Consider the following 27,866-nt stretch of genomic DNA (forward strand, 5'->3'; position numbering starts at 1 on the left):
CCTCCTGCGAGGAAGGGATGCCAAGAGACAAAAGGCCTCCTGCGAGGAAGGGATGACAAGAGACAAAAGACCTCCTGCGAGGAAGGGATGGGATTGAAAATAAATATATAGGACAACACACACATCACGACAAGAGACACCCCAACACTGCATAAAGAGAGAGTTATGAAAGCAACACAGCATGGAAGCAACATATGACGAATCAGCATGGAAGCAACACAACATTGTATCAGCACAAACATGGTACAAAGTGGACTTAAAATAGCTTAAGGACTAAAACAGTTTTGTTGAGATGTCACCTTTAACCTCTTACCCCTATACCCAGTATATGCGCACAGTTAGAGAATGTGGTCGTTTAACGTGATCACCTCTTTTTTTTCACCCATGACCTTTCCTCCTTTCGCTCCCTGTTTCTGATCCAACAGCTGCAGGCCCTGATTCCCACCCTTTACCTCTTTCTTCTTTCCATCTTTCACTCTCTGTTTACCAGAGGTGGGACCAAGTCATTGTTTTACAAGTCACAAGTAAGTTTCAAGTCTTAGCACTCAAGTCCCAAGTCAAGTCCCAAGTCAAGACAGGCAAGTCCGAGTCAAGTCTCAAGTCCTAAACAAGTCATCATGTGCTCTTCACCAAATGTAATACCATTTCATATTTTTAACAAGAGTAAGAGTTAGTATATTACATTTACGCAAATCATGAATGCTTTAATATATATATATATATATATATATATATTTATTACTTTCCAAATAGACATTATATTTCTATGGAAATACATGGGTAGCCATGAGAAAAAAATCCGTTATGGGGCGCAATCGGGTGATGTTGGCTTGTACACAATTGCCAAACCTTCTCTTTCACACACTCTGTACTCACTCTGTGTGTGTGGTTACAGTAGGCTCACGTATGTCAGTGGTTTTAGGAACATCAGTAACATCAGGCAGGATTTAGGCTACCAACTGCCGAGCCAGTTGTAGCTCAATCTTGGGTGCAATGATCACGTTCCCGCACTGACTGACTGTGTGGAGGCTCGTTGACTTAATGTTACATTAGCCTACATGCTACACATGCAAAGCTATATTAGCCACGACTTTGGAAGGCGTTGGAAGTTGTTGCGCCTCCGTCTGTCATTTTCTTCCCGCATGTTCTGCAAGTTGCAATCCGTTTTTTATTGACTACAGCGTCGTCTTTATATCCGACAATAATCATTTGGTGTATCATCTTTCCAAGGGCTCCGACTGAATTCACCCACCGACATTCCTCTGCACTGCCACGCACAACTTTTCCTCTGCTGGCACAATTTGATTGGCTGCTGTCCGATTCAAACTGTAATCCATTAAAAGAAGAGTTGATGCGCTGCACACTTTAATAGCATCATTTTTCATATTTGGGCTTGGAGAGGGTGTCAGGTTAGTACGAGTCAAAAGGCTCAAGTCCAAGTCAAGTCACGAGTCATTGGTGTTAGTCGGGTTGCAAGTCATCATATTTGTGACTCGAGTCCACAGCTCTGCTGTTTTCTCTCATACTGTTCTCCATGTTTCACTCCTTTATCTCTCGCTCAGAACCTTTGTTGCTTCTCTCTCTGCTGTATATTTCCATCCTATCCCAATCATCTGTCTGTCTTTCCTCTCCTCTGTGTCTCTCTCTTCTCCTCTCAGGACTATCGCCATTCTGACTACAGGGTAACAACAGACCAAAGGAGTGAATCGGACCAGTAGTTGTGTGTGTGGGTGTGTGTGGGTGTGAGTGTGTGGGTGTGTGTGTGGGTGGGTGTGTGTGTTTCCTCCTGGCATGGAAATGCTTTCGTTTGACATCACAATGCTCTCTCAAACACACACACACACGCACACACACACACACGGCCAGAGAAGCCTGCCTGGAATAAGAAGTATAAACACAGAGGATGGATGCTGATTGGATAGGCTACATACAGCCCACCAAAATTGATCTAATTTCTCTTCATAATAAGCATCATCAAGCCAAATAACACTGTGGAAATGTAAATGGTTGGATTTGACCCTTTTCCATTTTTGTTGGTCCTCTCACTTACTCACTCTCTCAGTTACTCACTCTCTCAGTTACTCACTCTCTGTTACTCACTCTCTCACTTACTCACTCTCTCAGTTACTCACTCTCTCAGTTACTCACTCTCTGTTACTCACTCTCTGTTACTCACTCTCTCACTTACTCACTCTCTCACTTACTCACTCTCTCAGTTACTCACTCTCTCAGTTTCTCACTCTCTCAGTTACTCACTCTCTCAGTTTCTCACTCTCTCAGTTACTCACTCTCTCAGTTACTCATTCTCTCAGTTACTCACTCTATCAGTTACTCACTCTCTCAGTTACTCACTCTCTCGGTTACTCACTCTCTCAGTTACTCACTCTCTCAGTTACTCACTCTCTCAGTTACTCACTCTCTCAGTTACTCACTCTCTCAGTTACTCACTCTCTCAGTTACTCACTCTCTCAGTTACTCACTCTCTCAGTTACTCACTCTCTCAGTTACTCACTCTCTCAGTTACTCACTCTCTCAGTTACTCACTCTCTCAGTTTCTCACTCTCTCAATTTCTCACTCTCTCACTTACTCACTCTCTCACTTACTCACTCTCTGTTACTCACTCTCTCAGTTACTCACTCTCTCAGTTACTCTCTCTCTGTTACTCACTCTCTCTGTTACTCACTCTCTCAGTTACTCACTCTCTCACTTACTCACTCTCTCACTTACTCACTCTCTCACTTACTCACTCTCTCACTTACTCACTCTCTCACACACTCACTCTCTCACACAAACACACACTCACAAACATCTCTGAAACTGGAAACACTTATCTCCCTCACTAGCTTTAAGCACCAGCTGTCAGAGCAGCTCACAGATTACTGCACCTGTACATAGCCCATCTATAATTTAGCCCAAACAACTACCTCTCCCCCTACTGTATTTATTGTATTTATTTATTTATTTATTTTGCTCCTTTGCACCCCATTATTTCTATCTCTACTTTGCACTTTCTTCCACTACAAATCTACCATTCCAGTGTTTTACTTGCTATATTGTATTTACTTTGCCACCATGGCCACCATTTTTTGCCTTGACCTCCCTTATCTCACCTCATTTGCTCACATCGTATATAGACTTGTTTCTACTGTATTATTGACTGTATGTTTGTTTTACTCCATGTGTAACTCTGTGTTGTTGTATGTGTCGAACTGCTTTGCTTTATCTTGGCCAGGTCGCAGTTGTAAATGAGAACTTGTTCTCAACTTGCCCACCTGGTTAAATAAAGGTGACATAAAAATAAATAAACAAACAGAGTCCCTCTGCCAGCCAGCAGTGCTCATTTTCACACCTCTGATGTATGGGTGTCTGCACAGTCATCTCTCTCTCACTCTGTGACACTCTGTGTTCTCCTCACAGGCCTGTAACAGAATGTCTGTCAGCTCCTCTTAACTACCCCTGCCTGCCTGGCTGACACACCACACACACACTGTGTCCTACCCCTGCCTGCCTGGCTGACACACCACACACACACTGTGTCCTACCCCTGCCTGCCTGGCTGACACACCACACACACACTGTGTCCTACCCCTGCCTGCCTGGCTGACACACCACACACACACTGTGTCCTACCCCTGCCTGCCTGGCTGACACACCACACACACACTGTGTCCTACCCCTGCCTGCCTGGCTGACACACCACACACACACTGTTTCCTACCCCTGCCTGCCTGGCTGACACACCACACACACACTGTGTCCTACCCCTGCCTGCCTGGCTGACACACCACACACACACTGTGTCCTACCCCTGCCTGCCTGACTGACACACCACACACACACTGTGTCCTACCCCTGCCTGCCTGGCTGACACATCACACACACACTGTGTCCTACCCCTGCCTGCCTGGCTGACAGGCCTGGGCTGTAAATGTCCTACACATTCATCAGAGTAGCTGTGTTGGTCTAACATGATGCATCAGTCTGTAGTTTAGTAGATGGTGAGGTGGGAGGTTAGATACAGACAAGTAGTTAGAGAGAAAATCATTTCCACTCATGTTGTGGTGGAGTTCACATTCCTTTTTTCTGAATTGTAGAAAGTGTTGAGTACCATCAGCTTTAGAAGTGTGTGTGTGTGTGTGTGGGGGGGTGTGAGTGAGTGAGCGGGTGTGTTTGTGAGTGAGAGGGTGTGTGTTTGTGAGTGAGAAAGTGTGTGTCTACTGTACATGTATGAAGTGCATGTTAGTTTTATTGCAGCATCAACCGTTCATCCTTTTCCCTCTTCACCACTTTATAGTTCTTATCTTCCTCCCTCTGCCTTCCTGCCTCTCTTCTCATCCTCTGTCCCTTTCCACACTCCTGCCTTTCCTACAAAATATCCCCGAACTGGACTCATCTTTGGTCGCCAACCAAACAGCCCAACAGACAACATCCAACCCTCCATCCGTCTTCATTATAGAACATTGAGATGCTGCCAGCTAGCTGTACTGTAGGCTGGTGATTAGAACCTGCAGCTTGTTGCCTCAGATAGCATGATGTACTTTGTGTCAGTGTGTTTGGGGGGGGGGGGCTGCTGTAGTATTTAAGTAGCTGTGTGGTTTTTGTACCGTTGCTTGCTCAATATCCGTACACCGTCATTATCATGTGTTCCCACCTCATATGTTGGTATTTATTTTCACAGTTTGTTTACATATTGTACTGTATTTTAGTGTTAATGCTTTTTTGTGTATTTGTTTTGCAGTGCTCATGTATTTTCCACTCGCCCTCATGTGTCATACTGTATGTTGTAGTTGACTGTGTGTTTTTGATTTGGGGGTTTTGTGGCTCCTGTGTGCCTTCCTTTTGCCTGCTGTTTGGTTTGATGAATCAGGCAAGTGATCAAGACTGCCATCCCAGAATACTTCACTTCTCAACTCTCACTGACCACCCTTTGTACCCCCTAGCAGATTACCCATAATCCCTGCCTGCCTGCTTGCCTGCCTCCTGCCATCACCATGAACACAGGAAGACTGAGCCAGGACCCTCATACTAACTGGTATTTTTATTTCTCTCTCTCTCTGTACTGCCCCTCTTTCTCCATCCCTCAATCTCTCTATCCCCCCTGCCCCCACCTTTCTCTCTCTCTCTGTACTGCCCCTCTTTCTCCATCCCTCAATCTCTCTATCCCCCCTGCCCCCACCTTTCTCTCTCTAACAGATTAAGGTGGTGAATGCGTTCCGTAGCTCTCTTTACCCGGGGCTAGAGAACCGAGAATCAAAAAATTCCATCCATAACTTCATGGCCCACCCTGAGTTTGTTCCCCTGTCTGAGGAAGAGGCGCGGATCCCTGACATCGATGAGAGCAGCAGTGATGAGGTGGTGCTCCAGCTCATGCCCAGATCCTTCTCTGGAGGGGCAGAAGCTCCAGACGTCAGCCACGAGGCCTCCTGCTGATCACCTCCTCTCTTCTCCTCTCTTCCGTTGTGCTCTGTCCATCTCCCCCTGTCGGCCGGCTGGTTACCCTCCTGCACTTCCTCTCTTCCACCACTAAGAGGACAAGCGGTGCGCCCCTCATCCCACAGAGGGTACACCCAGAGCAGGCAAGGGGTCCCAGCGTCTCCCCCTCTTCACCTACCCCTCTTCACCTACTCCTCTTCCTCCGCCTCCTCTTCCCTCCACTTCCTGAACCCTACACCTACCTCTCACCTGCCCCACCCACCCACTTTGCCATTCCCATGGGCTGGCACTGAATGTGGTGTGTATGCCCTTTAAGTATGTACAGCAGAGTGACATGTAGACCATCAAATCACATCGCGCCCCAAACTCATGGGTGGGAGGGGCCATGTGGGGTCCACCAATCTGCTCTGTCAAAGGCTGTAGCCTGTCCTACTGTCCATCTTTGGAGTTTTAATATCTTTTTTTTTGTCCTGTAACATTTCATTGTTTTATTTTAACCTCAGATAGCCCAGAACTGAAACACAACATGTTTATCCTTTTGTACGTGCTTATTACACCCTGCATACACTAACTGACACAGCACTTTTAGAGTATATCTATGTGTACATACAGTATATATGCTTTATAGGCTCTTCAACACAGCTCCAAGCAGATTTGATGATCAGATGAACATGGGCCATGTGATTTAACAGTTTTCAGCTACTAAGTTTTGCCACTCCATCTCTCAACCTGTGTTTTAACTGTACTGTGTGTATGCATTGGTACTGTTTTGAAGCATGATGTACTAATGGGTTATGCAGTTCAACCCAGGAACCCATGTCTTCATTCATTCTGATAAACTACATATTTTCAATGATGAAGGTTCAACCGTCTAAACATCTCTCACTTTAGTTTGGTTCTTCTGGGTCCATTTGACATGATTTTATTATGATTTCTCCTGTTTTTATGAAAGGAAAGTACAAAGGATGCTAGTCTATATTAACAGAAAAGTGAACTATCTTAAAACAACACATTGAAAGAAAAGCTAGCAGCAGGCTAGAGCCAGAGGGAACCCCCTCTCTGTGGAGTGGGATCATAGCAAGACCATGTGGAAAAAAGGGAGGGGCATCTCCCTCATCTGATGATCTCATCCAATCAGGGTTATGGTTTTCCCTAGCCCGTTGAGAGGAAGTTGACAGCTTACGATACTGCCTCAATATGGAGGAAGAATAAGAACGTCCGTGTCTCCCTCTCTCGTATGCATAACGTATTTGATTCATGTTTCAGCCGTGTTAAATATAATGGGAATTTAGAGATGGTTTTGGGAGTCATTATTTGCCGGGGTTAGAACCTACCTTTTCCTGTGTATAGACAGAAATGGGAAGTTGTTATTTCTTTAGTCTGTCACTCCTTTTTTCCACACATAAAAAAACTAAACATGAATACATTCTGATCTGTACCTTACCAAGGCAAATGTACAACTCTTTTTTCACTGTTGACGAAAGGGCGTTGGGCTTGTTCCTGTTAGCTACAGCTTGACTGTGTGTATCGTTATCGAGTGTCACTGTGTCTGCTTCAGAGTGACAAAGGACTATCGATCTCTCCCACAATGCCTCTGGGAGGTGCAACCATTAGAGGCTGGCCTGCTAGCATAGGGACACAACACATCTCCACATGTCCTCTAGGGTCAACTCACCTACCAACCAACCCACCAACCACAGATAATGGCCTAACAAGAAGAGGAATACTCTAACCAGAAAAAAACCCCGATACAACCAGAGATGTTGATACATGAGAGCTCCTGTATTCAGTGGTGCATGTCGTTGTTTTAAATGATGGTACAGAGAGTTTAAACTTGGCTCCCACTCCGACCACCAACTCTGTGACAGAGAGTGTGACGCCCTCAACAGGATATGTGCTATCGATGTACTACTGCCATATTTTCAACCTTATTTTCATATCTAGGTTACTTACTTCGATAGAACCCTCTGATGATACACCTTTTCTACTTACTCAGAGCCATATTTTATAGGTTGTTGTTGTTTTGTACCCCATCGTTATTGAGGTTTCATTTCTATTCCACTCTGACCCTAAAATTGATGGATGCAAAACAACGTGTCACTGCCGATACATGTGTCATGGACTACAACGATGTTTACAGAACATAGTCTGCCTGCTGCCGTAAGCCTGCTGCCGTAAGCCTGCTCGCGCTGCGCCTCCCTCTTCTGGCTGGTCTCCTTGCTTAGTGCATCATTATTGGGAAGCTTTCTTGCATGATTTTCATATAAACTAAATGTTTTGTTCATTTTTTACAATTCTTCTGTATTTTTATATTTAGTATTTTTTAATATTTTGGAATATATATGTATAGGCTGAAGTGTTTTGGTGACAGTCCATTAATGAGATGAATCAACAGCAGAATATGTTTCTATATACAGTATATTTATGCCACATTTGTAAACCATGATTGGTTGTCCGATGCTGGGGCTAAGGAAGCTAAAATAAACTGTTTACTCACTGTAGGCCATGCGATTGGACATACTCTTTCAGCAATCAGGCCTTACCACCTCTTTCCCTTCACTATATACAGTCTTAAAGAGACAGTAGCTTAAATTCTGCTATTTCTCTCAGTAACTTAAATCAAATGAGGTCCCAATGAAAGCGAGTCAAATAGAACATGGTAGTAAACCGAACATTGAAGTAATGTTAAATTAATTTGGAGTATATATGATTTTTAATCTCTATATACATATATTTATTACATGGGGTCTGTTCTTTCAGACTAATATGACTGCGAGTTTCATTTATTTTTTGAGAGGATCGGTGCACTTAGACAACTGGGTAGTGACTTTAGTCGACTTGTCGAAAAGAGGGCGTGAATTTCGATTTCATCCAAATCAATCGTTAACCTTTTTTATTCTAATGATTTAGGAAACCGTTTAGAGTAGAACTGTTAAACCGGTAGTGACATCACTGCCTCTTCCTGTTTGTGTCCGTAAACAGAAACAAGATGCTTTTGCTGTGGTGTCCGTTACATGCTGACCAAACCGGCTCTACACATATTGATTTTGTCTATCCCTACCAGACACGTTCATGTCTATCCCTACCAGACACGTTCATGTCTATCCCTACCAGACACGTTCATGTCTATCCCTACCAGACACGTTCATGTCTATCCCTACCAGACACGTTCATGTCTATCCCTACCAGACACGTTCATGTCTATCCCTACCAGACACGTTCATGTCTATCCCTACCAGACACGTTCATGACACGTAGGTTAACATTCCAAAACCAACTTTTAATTCATATATTCATTTGGGGGCAGGTCGAAACACACATGAAACATTTGCTGTTGCTAGCTAATTTGTCTGGGAGATAAACATTGGGTTGCTATTTAGTTTTTTTTGTTGTTGATCTTTCCTTGTTCATCTTTCTTATGTGGATTTTATATGGCTGTGTGGACCTTGTTCATCTTTCAATCACTCACGTGGTTATATGCTTGTAAAAACCAATGAGTAGATGGTAAGGCGGGACTTACAGCGCATTAAGCGTCTAAAATAGAACCAAGTTCTATTTTAGTGCCTGGCTATGCAGACGGCCGTTGATGCGCATGAGCAGTTTGGATTAAATGATTGAATAACATGTATGTGGACATTTATTTTCCAACACACAAGCGGACAGTTTGGTCAGTATGTTAGACAGAGACTCATTTTCGGGACACATTTTGGGGACTCGTTTTCAATGGTAAATCTTTATTTTCTTCTTAGATAATATATTTGGAAGACTGCACTTCTACATTGAATACACTGTGTAAATATTGCCATGGGATGATTTTGAACTTTGAACTCTAGGTAATGAAAAGGGGTCAGTCAGTCAGTGATCACCCAGCATAGCTTTAAGAATGTTCAGCCAAAGTCTTGTTTTTTACAATCGCTGTTTTTTTTATACTTTCTTTTTCTTTTTGCCCAGATTGTTTTAAACTATTATTGTCAGGTGAATGTATTTCCATACTTTCCATCTCCCCAAAATAGCAAATGTTGTTGCATGTAAATGTGGACAGAGAACTTGAAGCGTCGCTAAGATTGTCCTTCTTCTATTGCCATGGTTGTGCTGTTGTTGATCTCTTATTGAACTGGTTGCCCTTCCATTCCGTAGGTGAACAGATACTCCATCCGCTAGAAACACCCCAATCTTTTTGTTTGTTTGCTGTTTTGTTATTAACCTTGGCACGACTGTACTACAGAAGCAGACCAACAGGTCTGTATGTCTGAGGTGGATGGCGAACTAAAGAACAGCCAGACAGTCCTGGCACAGTTTGGTTTCTCTGTTGGACAAGCCCATTGCTGCTTCTGACCAATCTGTAAGACCTTTCCTCTTATTGCACATGTTTCAATTATGACTCATGTATGACAAAATTAAACATGCTAAGGCATTGGGCAATAACTGTTGACTGTAAAGGACTGCATTGCTTCTCTAAAGCGTTGTCTTTCTTAGATAGCTTTCTTTTCATTGGGTTTGGGGGATTTCTTCTGGGGCAGCTTCTCCGCAGTTGTAAATAAAAAAAGGTTTGAAAACTGGAATATCACATTTGAAAGTCATAACCCCTTTATTTTACATAGGCCGATGTTTACCCGAACCAGTTCTTGTGTTTTAATACATTTTCAATTGCATCTAATTGCGAAAAGACAGAAAAATAACGTTCTGTAATTGATATGATACACCGTAATAGACACTGGTGTTATTTTTGTATAAACATAATATCATCTGTGTGGCATGCATGACGTATAAACAACTTGGTGGTTTAAAGCAATATGTCCAACCTGGTAGGATTGGTACTTTCGTGTTCTGTGTAGCCTAAACCACGCTGTACTAGAGAATTAAAAAAAATTGCCATTTGTAAAAAAGCTAGCTGTTCAATGTTCTGCATGTTTAAGTATGGAATGAGACATCCCAAATGTTTAACTGCTTCCAAAACAAAACTCCCACATTTTGACTGAGTTGCTGTCCCAGTGAAACACACTGAGAGGATGCTGCCTTGAAAATATAGGATGGAATGGAGGAGAGATGGGGTGGGGTGGGGTGGAGGATGGATGGGGTGGGTGGATGAATGGGGTGGATGGATGGGTGGATGTGTGAATGGGACTCCAATTCAATTTCACAAAGATCAGTTCACTGAAGTGCTTTCTCTGTAGGTACTGTAACATGTCCCTGTTGAGTACTTCATCACTAGTGTGGAACGATTACTACCTGGATATTAACTAAGGTACTTGTTGACTGTGTCATTGTTCATTCATAAGGGACTAACAGCAACCACGCAGTCTACCATCTGACTTTACCCCATCTCACCATAGCAGACGGATGTGAAAACCAGCTCAACAAAAGCTTCATACATCAACTATATAACACCATAGTAACACAGTAAATGTATATATTTTTTAAAACAAACACACTTTGTAATTTAACCACAAATATTGTTTATTTTTAATTTTTGGTATTTAGAAAGAACAATCCTTATCACTAGCCCCATGCTGAATCTCTTTCAGCACCGACTGAGAAGTAATGATGATGCCATGCTGTTCATTGTTTATTCCATCATCCAGCCAAAGCCATGGGGAATTACTCTTTAACAAGGTAGGCATTCTTTATTCAGGTCATCATTTTACATGTATCACATCAATTGATTTCCTCATTACTCTCCCTCTCTCATTCCATCTCCCTCCATCCAAGGACTGAGCTCGTCTGCTGCTGTGCCAAACTGCAGTCAACCTCTCTTCTAGCAGCAGCATCTCAGATGTGTGAGATTCTTTACTGGTTTATTCAACAGTTCTATCCATTATGGTAGTTCCTTCTAGTTGACCCTTTAAGGCTCTGTTTTTCCGCCTCTTTTTCCCACTCTTTCGATCTCGCTAGTTGCATTCTATCGAGGGCTGGATAAGGCTATGCTCTGTCAGTGAGACCTGTGTGTACAGTATGTCTCTGTGGGTCTTGTTGCCACATGCAGATTCCCAATGTCTAAAGTCCTACATCTGCCCTGAATCACTTCGATTAACAAGGCTCATCTGTGTGTGGTCACCAAGTGCTATGGGGGAGAGTAGAGAAGTGTTTCACAGGCCGCATGTCTCTTGTCTAATTAAAAACACATTGACAACTTGCTCTTCTATCAGAGAACGATTCCATATCAGTAAAACAGAACGACATTCTGCTGTTGTCAACAGCAGTCTAGCTTGTCTCGTCTCCTTTATGGGTTGCTGCTGATCTAGAGGAGGAAGATATAAAAGAGAGTTTCCCTTCTCTTTACATCACCAGTTACTGTGACTCTATGTACATCACAGGTGTGCCTCAGCTTAAGCACTTGGTTGGTGTCTTTCTTCATAGCTTCATGTTGTTGAAACCAGGAAGTTCTGTTTTTATTTTTTATTTAACCCTTATTTTATCAGGTGACTGAAATCACATTCTCATTTACAGCAACAACCTGGGGAATAGTTACAGGGGGATGAATGAGCCAATTGGAAGCTGGGGATGATTAGGTGACTGATGGTTTGAGGGCCAGATTGGGAATATAGCCAGGACACCGGGGTTAACACCCCTACTCTTATGATAAGTGCCATGGGATCTTCAGTGACCACAGAGAATCAGGACCCCGTTTAACATCCCATCCGAAAGACTACCCTACACAGGGCAATTTCTTTTAGACCAGAGGAAAGAGTTCCTCCTACTGGCCCTCCAACAGCATCTGGTCTCCCATTCAGGGACCGACCAGGACAAACCCTGCTTAGATTCAGAAGTAAGCCAGCAAGAGAGGTATGAGGGCAGCTGATTGGTTTATCTGAGCATGTTGGAGTGACCCTAGGTCATTCTGGAGATCCATCGCTCATTCTGGTTGGCTTGGTGTGAACATAATTGTATACATTTTTCAAAGAGCACAGTCTTGTTTTGCTAAATTGAGCTGTGTTAACACTGACAGCTTTTTACATTTTTTTGCTCATTTCTCTCGAGGTGAGATGTTGTTTCAACGCCCTGACCTGCAACGATGTTAATGCAACCATGACTAATTCTGACAGGCACTCAAAATGGTTTGGTGTTACATGTGAAATTTAGTTTTGGTTTCATGGTCGTGTCCCCACAGAGCTGAGGTACTGAAACGGGCAAGCCTGTTGATTTGATTGACGCAAGAAACAACAGCAAAATCAGGGGAGGAATTAAATTGGCTGAAATTGCTAAGTGTGTGTGTGTGTGTGCGCATAATAGTAAATGTGCAAATGTGAGGGTTTGTATTGAGGCTCATTCTCTGTGGGTACAGTAACTCTCTGTTTCCTTCTAGAAGGGCCTTTGAGCAGCGTCTCCTCAGTTTGTGTCTCACCTGACAGACACACAACACACACATTCATTCCCTGTCCTTTCCCACCATCTCCTCTTTAGTAAATAAGATTCATTATCATGCCAAAATGTCAGACCTGTTTGCTTCAAACTATGCAACAGAATTCTGCTATTAGAATATGGTTGATTTATTTCCTCAATTCTCCTCAACACACTCTCTCTCTCCTTCTCTCGCTCACTCTCTCTTTCTCTGTCTGTGTGTGCTTGTCTATGTCTCAATGGATCCAGTTGTTTACCATATTTGATTTCTTTCTACTAACAGAAACAGAAGTGTATAATGTATGTCTGTATGTGTGTACACGATGTGCAAGCACCCTGAATTGTTCTTTACTCTGTTGTAATAATGATCATGTTGAATGCCTTGGTCTTTATGTCCTGTAGTTTGAATTTAACAGAACAAAAAATGATAATCAAGCAAGAAAGTTGTTATAAATATATATATATAAATATATACAAATCTATATACATAAAATAAAGCCATTGGGATTTGAAATACATTTGTTTCAGGGTGATTCTTTGTGTGATGGTTCGTTGTAATACATTTGTTTCAGGGTGATTCTTTGTGTGATGGTTCGTTGTAATACATTTGGTTCAGGATGATTCTTTGTGTGATGGTTCCTTGTAATACATTTGTTTCAGAGTGATTCTTTGTGTGATGGTTCGTTGTAATACATTTGTTTCAAGGTGATTCTTTGTGTGATGGTTCCTTGTAATACATTTGTTTCAGGGTGATTCTTTGTGTGATGGTTCGTTGTAATACATTTGTTTCAGGGTGATTCTTTGTGTGATGGTTCGTTGTAATACATTTGTTTCAGGGTGATTCTTTGTGTGATGGTTTGTTGTCTTGTGATTCAAGTCAACTGATCCTGTGTTCAACCACTATTCCACTGAACATATATTTTTTATAAAGTCTATGATACAGTATCACATGATCCTTCCTCTGCAAGTCATTCAGATAACCTTTTAGGCCTTCTGATTTTGGAAGAGGTCTATGAACCCAATTTTCCAAGAATAGAGATGCCTCTCAAGAGTGTAAGAAAGATTTATTTATCCTCCTTGTCTATTCTTTTCATGTTCATCAACCTCTTTTCATTTTGGATCTCTCTCATTGTCGGAAATATCATTTATTTCTATGTCAAGGTCAGAAAGGCTTTCATTATGATTTAATAAGTGGTCCAACAGTGCTTAAATGTGGCTAACATTGGTATTACAGCCATCAATCGGCTGCAGTGTAACGTCAGTGTACAATCCATCAAGTTCCCTACTATATCTATAGAGTCAACGACTGTAGCCACAAGAACTGTACCATGTTTTGTAGCTGAAAAGGACTTTTGAAATTATAGATCCATTCGCCACATTGATCAGTTGAACTGATATTTGGACAACAGTTTGGCCCCAAAACATTTACAACAAAGACATATTGGCATAGTAAAATAAACACTTGTGTTAAAAAAAAGTTCATGGTTTCAAATCTAATTGTATTGGTCACATACTGTAGACATATTTAGCAGATGTTATTGCGTGTGTAGCAAAATGCTTGTGTTCCTAGCAGTGCAGTAGTATCTAACAATTCACAACAATACACACAAATCTTAAAGTAAAATAATGGAATTTAAGAAATATATACATATTAGGATGAGCAATGTTGGAATGGCATTCACTAAAATACAGTAGAATACAGTATACACATATGAAATTCGTAAAACAATGATTCCATGACTATATACATAGGGTAGCAGCCTCTAAGGTGCAGGGTTGAGTAACCAGGTGGTAGCTGGCTAGTGATGGCTATTTAACAGTCTGATGGCTCAGTCAGAAGAGGACTGGCCACCCCTCATAGCTTGGTTCCTCTCTAGGTTTCTTCCTAGGTTCTGGCCTTTCTAGGGAGTTTTTCCACCGTGCGTCTTCACCTGCATTTCTTGCTGTTTGGGGTTTTAGGCTGGGTTTCTGTACAGCACTTTGTGACATCAGCTGATGTAAGAAGGGCTTTATCAATACATTTGATTGATTGAATAAATTTGATTGATGGAAGCTGCTTTTCAGTCTCTCGGTCCCAGCTTTGATGCAGCTGTACTGACCTCGCCTTCTGGATGATAGCGGGTTGAACAGGCCAAGGCTTGGGTGTTGGAAGACGTTGAGGATCTTTTGGGCCTTCCTGTGACATCGGGTGCTGTAGGTGTCCTGGAGGGTAGGCAGTGTGTCCCAAGTGATGCGTTGGGCAGACCGCACCACCCTCTGGAGAGCCCTGCAGTAGCGAGCGGCACAGTTGTGATACCAGGTGGTGATGCAGCCTGACAGGATGCTTTCAGCTGTACATCTGTAAAAGTTTGTGAGTGTCTTAGGGGCCAAGCCAAATTTCTTCAGCCTCCTGAGGTTGAAGAGGCACTGTGTGGGTGGACCGTTTCAGATTGTCAGTGATGGGGCGGCAGGGTAGCCTAGTGGTTAGAGCGTTGGACTAGTAACCGAAAGGTTGCAAGTTCATATCCCTGAGCTGACAAGGTACAAATCTGTCATTCTGCCCCTGAACAGGCAGTTAACCCACTGTTCCTAGGCCATCATTGAAAATAAGAATTTGTTCTTAACTGACTTGCCTAGTTAAATAAAGGTTTAAAAAAATGTCTACTCCTAGGAACTTGAAGATTTTCACCTTCTCCACTGCTGTCCCGTCGAAGTGGATAAGGGCATGCACCCTCTGCTATCTCCTGAAGTTGACAATCAGCTCCTTCTTTTTGTTGACGTTGAGAAAGAGGTTATTTTCCTGGCACCACTCCGCCAGGGCCCTCACCTCCTCCCTTTAGACTGTCTCGTCATTGTTGGTAAGCAGGCCTACTACTGTTATCGTCCTCAAACTTGATGATTCATTCCATCACCCATGACGCAGTGAAAGGTGAACAGGGAACACAGGAGGGGGCTGAGCACATACCCTTGTGGGGCCCCTGTGTTGAAGATCAGCGTAGTGGAGGTGTTGTTTCCTACCTTCACCACCTGGGGGGCGGCACGTCAGGAAGTCCAGGACCCAGATGCACAGGGCGGGGTTCAGACCCAGGGCCCCGAACTTAATGATGAGCTTGGAGGGTACTATCGTGTTGAAGGCTGAGCTATAGTCAATGAACAGCATTCTTACATAGGTATTCCTCTTGTCCAGATGGGATAGAGCAGTGTGTAGTGCAATGACGATTGCATCGTCTGTGGATCTATTGGGGCGGTATGCAAATTGAGATGGGTCTAGGGTGTCAGGTAAGGTGGAGGTGATATGATCCTTGCCTAGTCTCTCAAAGCACTTCATGATGACAAAGGTGAGTGCTACAGGGCGATAGTCATTTAGTTCAGTTACCTTTGCTTTCTTGGGTACAGGAACAATGGTGGACATCTTGAAGCAAGTGGGGGCAGCCGACTGGGATAGTGAGAGATTAAATATGTCTGTAAACACTCCAGCCAGCTGGTCTGCGCATGCTGAGGATGCGGTTAGGGATGCTGTTTGGGCCAGCAGCCTGTGGGGGTTAACACGCTTAAATGTCTTACTCACGTCGGCCACGGAGAAGGAGAGCAGGCTGCGTCGGTGGCACTGTGTTATCCTCAAAGCAGGCGAACATGTTTAGCTGGTCTGGGATCAAGACGACTGTGTCCGCGACGTGGCTGGTTTTCCCTTTGTAATCCATGATTGTCTCTGATTGGTAAAAGAAACTGTGGTGACAGATATTGTCTTGTTCAGTGAAGCGTAGTAGGTTTGCAATTCAATAAACTGCAATTCAATAAAGTGGCTTTGTCTCCTCACCCTGATCTGAAAATACAAGGCTGGTGACAATGTCATTGTGTTGGAACTTTTCATGCCAACATGGTGACCATTGAAATTCTAAGCATCAACCTAAGTTTGCTGAATTCTGTGTATGTAGCATTACTTTGCAGATACCGCTGCACTGTAGTCATGTACTGAAGGAGATTACAACTAGTCTTTATCTAGTTGGTTGCTGGTCAGATGTCTTCAACAATGAGAGAATCCAGCACTATAAATGCATTCTGTAACTGCCAATTCTTTCTCTCTCTCTCTTATTCTGCATCTTTCTATCGCTCTCACTCTCTCACTTGCTCTTATTCTCTCACTTGCTCTTATTCTCTCACTTGCTCTTATTCCATCTGTCTATATCCCTTTCTCTCTTTCTCTGTATCTCTGTCCACCCCTGCTATACACCCACAGACCTTTAACAGCAGGCTGCATTTCTCACCTAGGGAAACCTGGCCCGGAAAGTGTTGTCAAGACGACTGCATTTCCAACGGCAACTCTCTTAGTGTCATGGTAACGGGAGACTTTACTGTGGGAGGTTCATTAGGAGGAGGGGGTTCGTGTCAGGCCTGAAGAACAGAACAGCTCTGAGGACCACCCGATCTGAGGCCACCCGCTCTAAGACCAAGGCATCTTAACTAGAGGAGAGGTGGGTATGCTTAATAGAGGAGTTCAACCTGCTCACTACAACCACCCAATCACATCTCTTCTGTTTCTTTATGCTTGTGCTACAGTTTGATGACTGACACTCAAGTTGAATCCGAATGCTCCTGAAAATACCCAAAGGATCAAGATGTTACTGAATAGCCTTATTCTTGTGCTTCACAAACACGTTCAATAAGTCTGATTTTAGTGTGCAATGGAATAACACAAGCACCCCTATTCACAGCTGTCATTTATTGCTCTTTCAAATTGTTTCTTTGAGAAAAATTGTTGGATAATGCTAATCGCTTGGGAAATGAAATTTCCTTACAGCACCTGTGTATTAACCAGACAATGTAGACAGTACCTCAACCTGCAGAAGCTATCCCAACCCCAAGTCCTGAGCATCACAGGAATTCAATTATACTGACACAAATAATCTGATCAATCATACGTTTTCCCCTATATATTTTTTCCCATATATATTATCAATGGCAGAGCATGATTTGTGTCTCACGATTCGAGGAAGGAAAAAAAGTGCCATTTTGTCTTTAGCAGTTACGTTGTGTGTCTATGTGACTGTAGCCTAATTAACGAGGGGTGTATGTGTGAGGTCAGCTAGTGTGTGTGTGTCAGGGAGGGAGGGGGATGAAAGGCTAGTGTCACCTTCTCTAGGGGCTAATACAGTAAGTGTCTGAGGAATCGAGGAAGACTATAACTGTATCAGGAACTATGTAAGTACACCTTCACACCTCATTTCCTACAGGTAAACTGACTGGAGATCTGGATTTAGAATTGCCCTTGACACTGACTAGAGGTTCTTGATTTTCAGGTGTTTGTAATAACCTAGCGTCAGGAATTTGTGTGATTTTAGTAACTACATAAATTACTTTGGTAAGTCATTTGAAATGTGTTAAGTTTTTTTATCATTACAATTCAACCATTATTTACCATGATCTGATATCGCCATGTACTGTATATCTACATGATATCCTTTTATCTATTAAAAAAGGGGTTCCCAAACTGTGGGTACTACAAGGGATACGCAAGCAAACAAACTCTAGGCTGTACTGGCAGAGACTCCAATGTGTAATTACTAAAAGTCATCGTGCCTTTTTTGTGTTGTCTGAGTGTGTTTGATAATGAACAGATTAATACCTGAATGATGGATAAACATCAGCACACCAGCAATGTAGCTTGCTAGTTTTCAAAAGAATATGCAGAGACACAATAGGTATACAGATAAGAAAAACAAAGTGAGTTTTGAGGAATAATTTCTTTTTGTGTGTGTGAATGTTTGACCCCTGCAGAAAATGCTGGTATCCCAAAAGCCTTTGCAGTCGGTCGCTGTCGTGGTTCTCATCGTCTTCACAGTCAGTCGCTGTCATGGTTCTCATCGTCCTCACAGTCAGTCGCTGTCAGGAGAATGAAAGGTACGTGACTGGTTCCTCTAAAGCAGGGGTATCAAACACATTCTACGGAGGGCCGACTGTCTGCGGGTTTTTGTTTTTCCTTTCAATTAAGACCTAGACAACCAGGTGAGGGGAGTACTAATTAACAACTTTAAATAATCAATCAAGTACAAGGGTGGAGTGAAAACCTGCAGACACTCAGTCTTCTGTAGAATGAGTTTGACACATGTGCTCTAAAGCACAGGTATTCAACTCTTACGAGGCCAGGGGCCTGCTGGTTTTATGTTCTACCTGATAATGAATTGCAACCATCTGGTGTTTCAGGGGAACAAAAAATGCAGTGGAACCGGCGTCGAGGTCCAGAGTTGAGTTTGAGGGCTCTAAAGGTTTCTTCCTTTATTTTTAACAACTTTTGAACATACTAAAGGTTGCTGAAGTCTGTTATGTGTTGCTAGCAAACTATACCCTACAGCTCTCTCCTCGAAGTCTAATCTCCTTTATCATATTTCTATCACACTGTTATCTGAACACATTACTGTATTCCTCTCTTCTCTCCTCCTATCTCTGCCTCCCTCTAACCCTGCCCTCCTCTCCTTTCCACTAACTTATCTCCACCCCTCCTCTGTCCCCTTCTCGTCTCTCCACCCCTCCCCTGTCCCCTTCTCTTCTCTCCACCCCTCCCCTGTCCCCTTCTCTTCTCTCCACCCCTCCCCTGTCCCCTCCTCTTCTCTCCACCCCTCCCCTGTCCCCTCCTCTTCTCTCCACCCCTCCCCTGTCCCCTCCTCTTCTCTCCACCCCTCCCCTGTCCCCTCCTCTTCTCTCCACCCCTCCCCTGTCCCCTCCTCTTCTCTCCACCACTCGCCTGTCCCCTCCTCTTCTCTCCACCACTCCCCTGTCCCCTCCTCTTCTCTCCACCACTCCCCTGTCCCCTCCTCTTCTCTCCACCACTCCCCTGTCCCCTCCTCTTCTCTCCACCCCTCCTCTTCTTTCCACCACTCCCCTCCCCTGTCCCCTTCTCTTCTCTCCAGCAGGCGAGCAATGACAGAGCACCAGCTGATGCATGGCCATGGCAGGAACATGCAGACCTGAAGAGACTCATCTGGTCGTCCAGCGCCATAGAGGGGCTCCACACCGCCCAGACCCGCTCCTCCTTCCTGCTGTCCCCCGCCGCCCTCAACCCCATCCCGGGCTACACCCTCCTGGCCTCTCCCCTGCCCTCAACCCCATCCCGGGCTACACCCCGGGCCTCTCCCCCGCCCTCAACCCCATCCCGGGCTACACCCCGGGCCTCTCCCCCACCCTCAACCCCATCCCGGGCTACACCCCGGGCCTCTCCCCGCCCTCAACCCCATCCCGGGCTACACCCCGGGCCTCTCCCCCACCCTCAACCCCATCCCGGGCTTCTCCCCCACCCTCAACCCCATCCCGGGCTATACCCCGGGCCTCTCCCCCGCCCTCAACCCCATCCCGGGCTACACCCCCCTGGCCTCTCCCCCGCCCTCAACACCATCCCGGGCTACACCCCCCTGGCCTCTCCCCTGCCCTCAACCCCATCCCGGGCTACACCCCCCTGGCCTCTCCCCCGACCTCAACCCCATCCCGGGCTACACCCCCCTGGCCTCTCCCCCGCCCTCAACCCCATCCCGGGCTACACCCCCCTGGCCTCTCCCCTGATCTCAACCCCATCCCGGGCTACACCCCCCTGGCCTCTCCCCCGACCTCAACCCCATCCCGGGCTACACCCCCCTGGCCTCTCCCCTGCTCTCAACCCACGCCCTGCTGGCTATCAGTCTGGGGAGACCAGCCACAAGCACAAGAGGTCAGTGGAGAGACTTATGAGAAACTTATTCGGCCCCCACCTCATGGAACTCTCTGAAGGGTGATCCATAGACCCCTCAACTCCCTAACTACACTGCACACTTCCACAGTTACTTACCCCAGTGCATCCCAGATCTCATACACTCATTATTTGAATGGAAATGATAATCAACATAGTCAAGGTGCTCAGAATCATCTCTATTTCTAATTCTTTGTCACTGCTTTGAATGTCAATGAGTATGTTAGGCTACTGAAAGTCTGTAACATTTACCATGTCTCTTCTTCATGGCTAGCTGCTTGGAGCCTGCTAGATTTGGCATGTTTTTCAGATATCAGATCTCTGTGAAGAAGTACTGTTCAGTCAGAGATGTAAATGTCACCTAGTGTTGTGTGCAACAATGCATGGTCGTCTCATTAAAATACGCTTTCCTTATCTGCTGATGATGAGTTCAGTCATTCTTAAATTATTCTTAATTTACTCCAAAGCTCTCTTACATTCTATAATATGACTTCACAGGAACTGAGAGCCAGAAAAGCAGATTGCTCTGACTCCCCTGTCTCTGATGGTCGTTAACATGTTATCCCCAATGTTTTAGTGCCTCTACTCCATGAAGGGTGGCTGACTGGCGCTCAGCATTCCGAGTCTGGAACGTGAGACTAGAGGCAGTGCTCTCAAGACTAGGCTAGAGCACGGCTTTATCTAGATAACTCAACAACTCACAAGACTACGCTAGAGCATGAATTTATCTAGATAACTCAACAACTCACAAGACTACGCTAGAGCATGAATTTATCTAGATAACTCAACAACCAAAGCTTCCTGCTCTGAGTTCCATGGATTCTTACCGGGCCTTCAACTAGCCCCCTGAATGTTGCCCTTGAAGAAACAAACATTAGTGCAGATATGAAAAATTATATTTGTGCCGATACAGTAGGAAACATACTTCGAGGACACAGAAGGAGAAGGACAAATTATTATAACTTCAATTGTAATAAAAAATAATAGATAATTTATACTTGAATTATGACCCAGGAGTGCATCATTGCAAAGCCTTCCTCTTGACATTGACAATTAATCCACAGATGAACCAGAAAATGGAAGCTGCGACAGAGAGTTCCATATGGAGGGGAGGTCTGTAGCTGGCTTCATAGAGAGGTGTAGAGCAGGATGGCTTGACGCACAAGCACCTAAACTGCTCACATCACTGAGGATGCTGGGATAGTGGAGGTGGCAGGTGATGGGTGAATTCTAGAGCGAGAGAAGGAGAGAGAATATTGACATCAACAGCAACTCAAAACGTATTGCCATCGCCTCATCAGAAAGATAAGAAGAAGAATACACATCTCATGGTTTGCTGACTAACCCAAAGGGAACTCCAACTAACCTTAATGGCTCTATTTAATCCGTATGGCCGAAGTACAGCGTTACAGCTCCATTGAAATTTAAAGGCAATATTTCCACGTTAGCGGATACTGCATTCCCAGTAAATGCTGCATTTCACTACACTCGCAATAACATCTGCTAACCATGTGTATGTGACCAATAACATCTGCTAACCATGTGTATGTGACCAATAACATCTGCTAACCATGTGTATGTGACCAATAACATCTGCTAACCATGTGTATGTGACCAATAACATCTGCTAACCATGTGTATGTGACCAATAACATCTGCTAACCATGGTTATGTGACCAATAACATCTGCTAACCATGTGTATGTGACCAATAACATCTGCTAACCATGTGTATGTGACCAATAACATCTGCTAACCATGTGTATGTGACCAATAACATCTGCTAACCATGTGTATGTGACCAATAACATCTGCTAACCATGTGTATGTGACCAATAACATCTGCTAACCATGGTTATGTGACCAATAACATCTGCTAACCATGTGTATGTGACCAATAACATCTGCTAACCGTGTGTATGTGACCAATAACATCTGCTAACCATGTGTATGTGACCAATAACATCTGCTAACCATGGTTATGTGACCAATAACATCTGCTAACCATGTGTATGTGACCAATAACATCTGCTAACCATGTGTATGTGACCAATAACATCTGCTAACCATGGTTATGTGACCAATAACATCTGCTAACCATGTGTATGTGACCAATAACATCTGATAACCATGTGTATGTGACCAATAACATCTGCTAACCATGTGTATGTGACCAATAACATCTGCTAACCATGGTTATGTGACCAATAACATCTGCTAACCATGTGTATGTGACCAATAACATCTGCTAACCATGTGTATGTGACCGAAAACATCTGCTAACCATGTGTATGTGACCAATAACATCTGCTAACCATGTGTATGTGACCAATAACATCTGCTAACCATGTGTATGTGACCAATAACATCTGCTAACCATGTGTATGTGACCAATAACATCTGCTAACCATGTGTATGTGACCAATAACATCTGCTAACCATGTGTATGTGACCAATAACATCTGCTAACCATGTGTATGTGACCAATAAGATTGGATTTGCATAAGTCGGCTCCATCGGAAATGACCTTTACATTTCTATTGTGTTATCTGTAACGCTGCAACACAGACTGAATAGAGCACTAAGACGTTCTCTGAGGATCAGAACACCAGGATTGAAGGTGAGCCTCCAGTCTTCAGCACCATTCCTCCTGAATGTCAGCAGCTGCCCTCATTAAGCAGCAGTTCATCAGCCAGGGGAATAGCTGTATCTGTTGGTCTGTCTCACTGGGGTCACCCTCGTTGGCTTTATTGCTCTGGCCTATTGGGCTGGCCCCTCACTGGCTTTGCATGTTCCATCTGTGAGATCATCTCTGGGATCAGTCTTGTGACTGCAGGTATCTATGTGCATCCCGGCATACCTGCATGTGAAGAGTTTATTTCCAAAACTCTATATCCACCAATTTTTCATATTGTGTTTTTTCATCAGAAATGATTGCTTATGGGTACCTTCATGCTTGTGTAAAATATAACAATTATTTGTTAATTTGTTACACTTCACTGTGTAAAAGCTAGCAGTACTACTTATTTATCTGAGAGTGAGCCTGATATATAACATTATGCAAAATAACATGATTATTTGTCTCTATGAAACCATGAAGTACAGATTTTAAACAGCGTCTGTCATTGAACAATAAGCTAATTTACCAACATTTCTGAAAATGGATATCTAGCTTTTTGGAATGAAACTCTTCATGTGTATCTAGCCTGCATAAGTGTGCATATGTAGCCCTATCAAATGCATGCATACGTGTGTTCCTCTCCCTTACACTCACTGTGATCACTGCATGATTTCGGCCAGTTTCTCGTGGTAGTACTCATAGTTGTCCTGGCAGTCCTCCCAGGGGGTGAACGTTAGGTTGTCGTTCTCTACAAAAGTGTCCCAGACATAGGTGAAGTCCATGGGCTTCATCATCCTCAGCTTGCAGCCCGCTTGAGACAGAGCATTTAGCCCCGCTTGGATCTCTTGCTCCTCCCACTCAAACAGCCGGGCTGAAAATAGGGTCATCTTGACGGTCTTCCTTGCCTGGAGGGCCTCTGCGATCTTAGCCGCGCAGGCCGCACAGGGGCTGGATGACATGTACCTGGGACAGGGGAGGGGGTAAAGATTAATTAGGCACATGTGATGAGGTCATAGAGAGGGTTCTAATCTTTTAATTTAGTGCTGCTAACTTCCTGTGAAACGGGCCACAGCTATCTGTGTAGATACTATGTGTATGCATGTGCGACTGTGTATTTGACATGTGACAGTGTATTTAAGAGATAGTTACCATGCAGGTGACAGTGTACTTGAGAGATAGTTACCAGGTGACAGGTTATTTGACCGATAGTTACTAGGTGACAGTGTATGTGAGAGATAGATACAAGGTGACAGTTTATTTGAGAGATAGATACCAGGTGACTGTATGTTTGAGAGATACAAACCAGGTGACAGACAGTGTATGAGAGATAGTTACCAGGTGACAGGTTATTTGACCGATAGTTACCAGGTGACAGTGTATGTGAGAGATAGTTACAAGGTGACAGTTTATTTGAGAGATAGATACCAGGTGACTGTATGTTTGAGAGATATGCACCAGGTGACAGTGTATTTGAGAGATACGCACCAGGTGACAGTGTATTTGAGAGATACGCACCAGGTGACAGTGTATTTGACAGCAGGGTCGTAGTCTGTGAGAGTCTGGAGGAAGAAGGCCTGCTCAGCGTGGGCTCCTGAGTGTTCATCCTCCAGGTCACCTCTCATCAGACCATCATCAGCTTTGCCCTTGTCCACCAGGTAACACAGGAACGTCTTGTTCCGACCTGACGAGTACTCCACATTCTTGAACTGGAACTTGAATTGGAACGGGTCGATGCGGTCCCTGGATGGAGAGGAAATAGGGGGATGGGGTTAATTAACGAATGGGAGAAGGGTTCTCTAAGGTTATGGAGGTCTGATTTAACATTTTACCATCCCAAACTTAATTGATTGTGTTATAGTATGTCATATTATTATTATGAAGTGTGTACAGTCCCACAACATGACCTGTGTGTTATAACAGCTGTTCACATGTGCCTATCCTTAGATAGCACCCCAGTTACTGTAACATATGTTTCAGTTTGGTTCTCTCCCACAAATATTTACACAATGGAATCTATAACCGGCATGCAGGATGGCTCTAAATACACTCCTGGGGGCATTTTACCTCCTGGATCAGTGACCTCTGTGTTATTTAAAACCAAACAAACAAAGACACACCGAAACAGGGGATCAGAGGGGGTGGCTGCCTGGCTGGAACAGCAGACAGATGAAAGAGCTGGGCAGGGTAGAGCAGGGAAGGGTAGAGCAGGGAAGGGTATAGCAGGGCAGGGTAGAGCAGGGCAGGGTAGGGCAGGGCAGGGCAGAGCAGGGCAGGGTAGAGCAGGGCAGGGTAGGGCAGGGCAGAGTAGAGCAGGGTAGGGCAGGGCAGGGTAGAGCAGGGCAGGGTAGAGCAGGCAGAAAGACAGGAGTACAGGACTCATTTTAGTCGTAGACTAGCTCTGTATTATTAGCTCTCTGACTCAATGACCCACTTCAACATTAACCATGGCAAGACCAGGGCAGGCCCAGCAGGCCTCGTTGTGGCCCGCGGCAGCGCCCAAGATCACCCCACTGGTACAGTGGATGGTCAGTACTAACTGCACAGGACAGAGGTACAGTACTACACTATCTAGCTAGAAACACAATTATACTTACAAACCCTGATCTTCACCCTTATTATAGCCCTAACACTAAGATGTAAACAAGAGCAAATAGCTTACACTTGTGCTCATCAGTTTGGACAATATTTCCACATTGTCCCTGTCTAGTAATCATCTAGGCAGTTATATTTGGTGATTTGGTCAGATGGTGATAACAGTCACTTGAAACGATAGTTTTAGTCACTCACCACAAACTGAAAGAAGTGCATCATCTAGCCTTGTAAAAATGACTTTTAGCATCTTCTCTTCAAATCGGTCACACCTCTCCAGTTCTTCCTCTCAATAAGGTATGTCCAAGGATTCTGGAAACCTGACCCAGTTCAAATGTTTTGATTATGAGACGGCAATTTTGAAAATAGCCGAGTCAAGTGTGTATAATGGAGGCTAACAATGGATGGCTAGTGAACTGGGAAGTGACTCCTACAGTGATCATTGAATCATTGAGTCATCCACAGACTCTGTCCACAGAGAAAGGTGTTGTTTATCCCTTTCATTTCGTCAACTTTGTGCTATACAGTACATATTGCATTTTGTTGCAGTGTCAACAAATGTAACCCCCAACACAGTGACACCAGATGGTGGGTGGGGTGATAAAAAAGACAGAGGGTATTTCCGTACCCTGGGCTGCTCCTACGAACCAAGACTCTCACACCTCATCCACCCTGCACAGAATCCTAAACACATATCAACTCAGAATGGAAAAATCCCTTAAAGCTGTAACTTAACCAAGCCCCTCACTGCTGCAACATGACCCAGTATGCTAACACACCAACTGACAGGGGATCACCCAATGACTGTGCAACTTTATAGGCCTCTAATGGTCAACCAATGACTGGGCCGGATGGAATTTGTGGAAGCACATTTAAGCCCCCAGAAGTCCATTGAAATAAATGCCTGTGGAATTGATTTAACCAGATTCTACCAAACATGGAAACATACTCTAGTATTGATTAGATAAGCAGACAACACTATGAAGGTACTGAAAACTTTCGATGAAACTATCTTGTACAGTTTACCTTAATTTTGGATATAATTTTACTTTATGGTAAAACTCACTGGCTATGTTCTGCCTGACATTTGACCTCTTATTTTAGAGTGACACTGCTGTCACAATGTTAAGTCGTATGAACAGTCACAACGAAACCACTGTGGACGTTCCAGTGTTTCACAGTGTTCTAGTGTTCAACAGAGTTCTACGGTGTTCCACAGCATTCCAACACCCATTTCCTCCTGTCACATTGGAATGACAATGGATATCTCTCTCCATAATGGGAGAAGCAACCCTCATCATCCCTCTAAAGGTCATTAGGCAACACTTCAGTTCTGTCTACTTTGGTAACAACTATGTAATTACTCAGCTATAGATATTAATTGCAGATTATTATACATTCCATGTCACTTTGTGCCCCCCAACATAAAACATGAGATCAAAGCAGCAGGAGACAGAGACATACAGTACAGACACACATGGTATCTGTTGTCACCCACCCTTCCATGATCTCCCAAGGAGGTAGCTCAATGGGTTCGTCCATCTGCTGCCCCGTTAGCCTCCACCGCCCCGTTAGCCATGTCTTTATTAGCTGTGGCTCCCTCCTCCATTGGGACCTCTCCGTTCCCCTCCACCTTCTCCCCAAACACCAGGACCTTTTCCTCTTTCTTCACTAAACTTGACTTCACCTCCCTCTTCATCTTCTTCTTAACCTCTTTCTTGATCTCCACCACTGTCTTTGTTGTCCTCTCTTTCTTCCTAACCATCAGTTTGCTGATGGCAGTAGCACCATTCTTGTCGGCCATGGTGACTGGTCTTGGAATGGTAGTCCTGTGAGTGTGAGGAGTGTGTGTGTGAGTGAGGTATATGAGAAGGGGAGGGGGCTGTGGGTTGAAGCAGAAATAGGGAAATAAGACAGGAGGGTTACAGAGAGAGATAGAGGGGAACAGGGGGTAGCAGAGAGAGAGAGAGGGGAATGGGAGGTAGCAGAGCGAGAGAGAGGGGAATATTGTCAAGGATTTCCTCCTCTTCTTCCGAAGAGGAGAGGCGAAAAGGATCAGAGGACCAATATGCGGCGTGGTAAGTGTCCATGGTTCTTTTAATATGTAAACGTACACATGAACAACTGATTACAACAAAACAAGAAACGTGTGAAACCCTAAACAGCCCTGTCTGGTGCAAAACACAAAGACAG

The 27,866-nt window shown here is 44.2% G+C and overlaps 1 protein-coding gene and 1 pseudogene across 1 annotated transcript in view; one reads left to right on the forward strand and one right to left on the reverse strand.

The window, feature by feature from the left end:
- Window positions 1–13,290, forward strand: part of LOC109891301 (plasma membrane calcium-transporting ATPase 4-like) — a 150,417-nt gene extending 137,127 nt beyond the window's left edge. Inside the window, 1 exon segment of the mRNA XM_031825486.1 lies at window positions 5,195–13,290. Coding sequence (XP_031681346.1) covers window positions 5,195–5,199 — 5 coding nt within the window. The 3' untranslated portion in view covers window positions 5,200–13,290.
- Window positions 13,291–23,743: 10,453 nt separating this feature from the next.
- LOC109890268 (C->U-editing enzyme APOBEC-2-like) lies at window positions 23,744–27,477 on the reverse strand (annotated as a pseudogene).
- Window positions 27,478–27,866: the final 389 nt, after the last annotated feature.

This window comes from Oncorhynchus kisutch, linkage group LG5, assembly GCF_002021735.2.
Source record: "Oncorhynchus kisutch isolate 150728-3 linkage group LG5, Okis_V2, whole genome shotgun sequence".
NCBI lineage: Eukaryota > Metazoa > Chordata > Actinopteri > Salmoniformes > Salmonidae > Oncorhynchus > Oncorhynchus kisutch.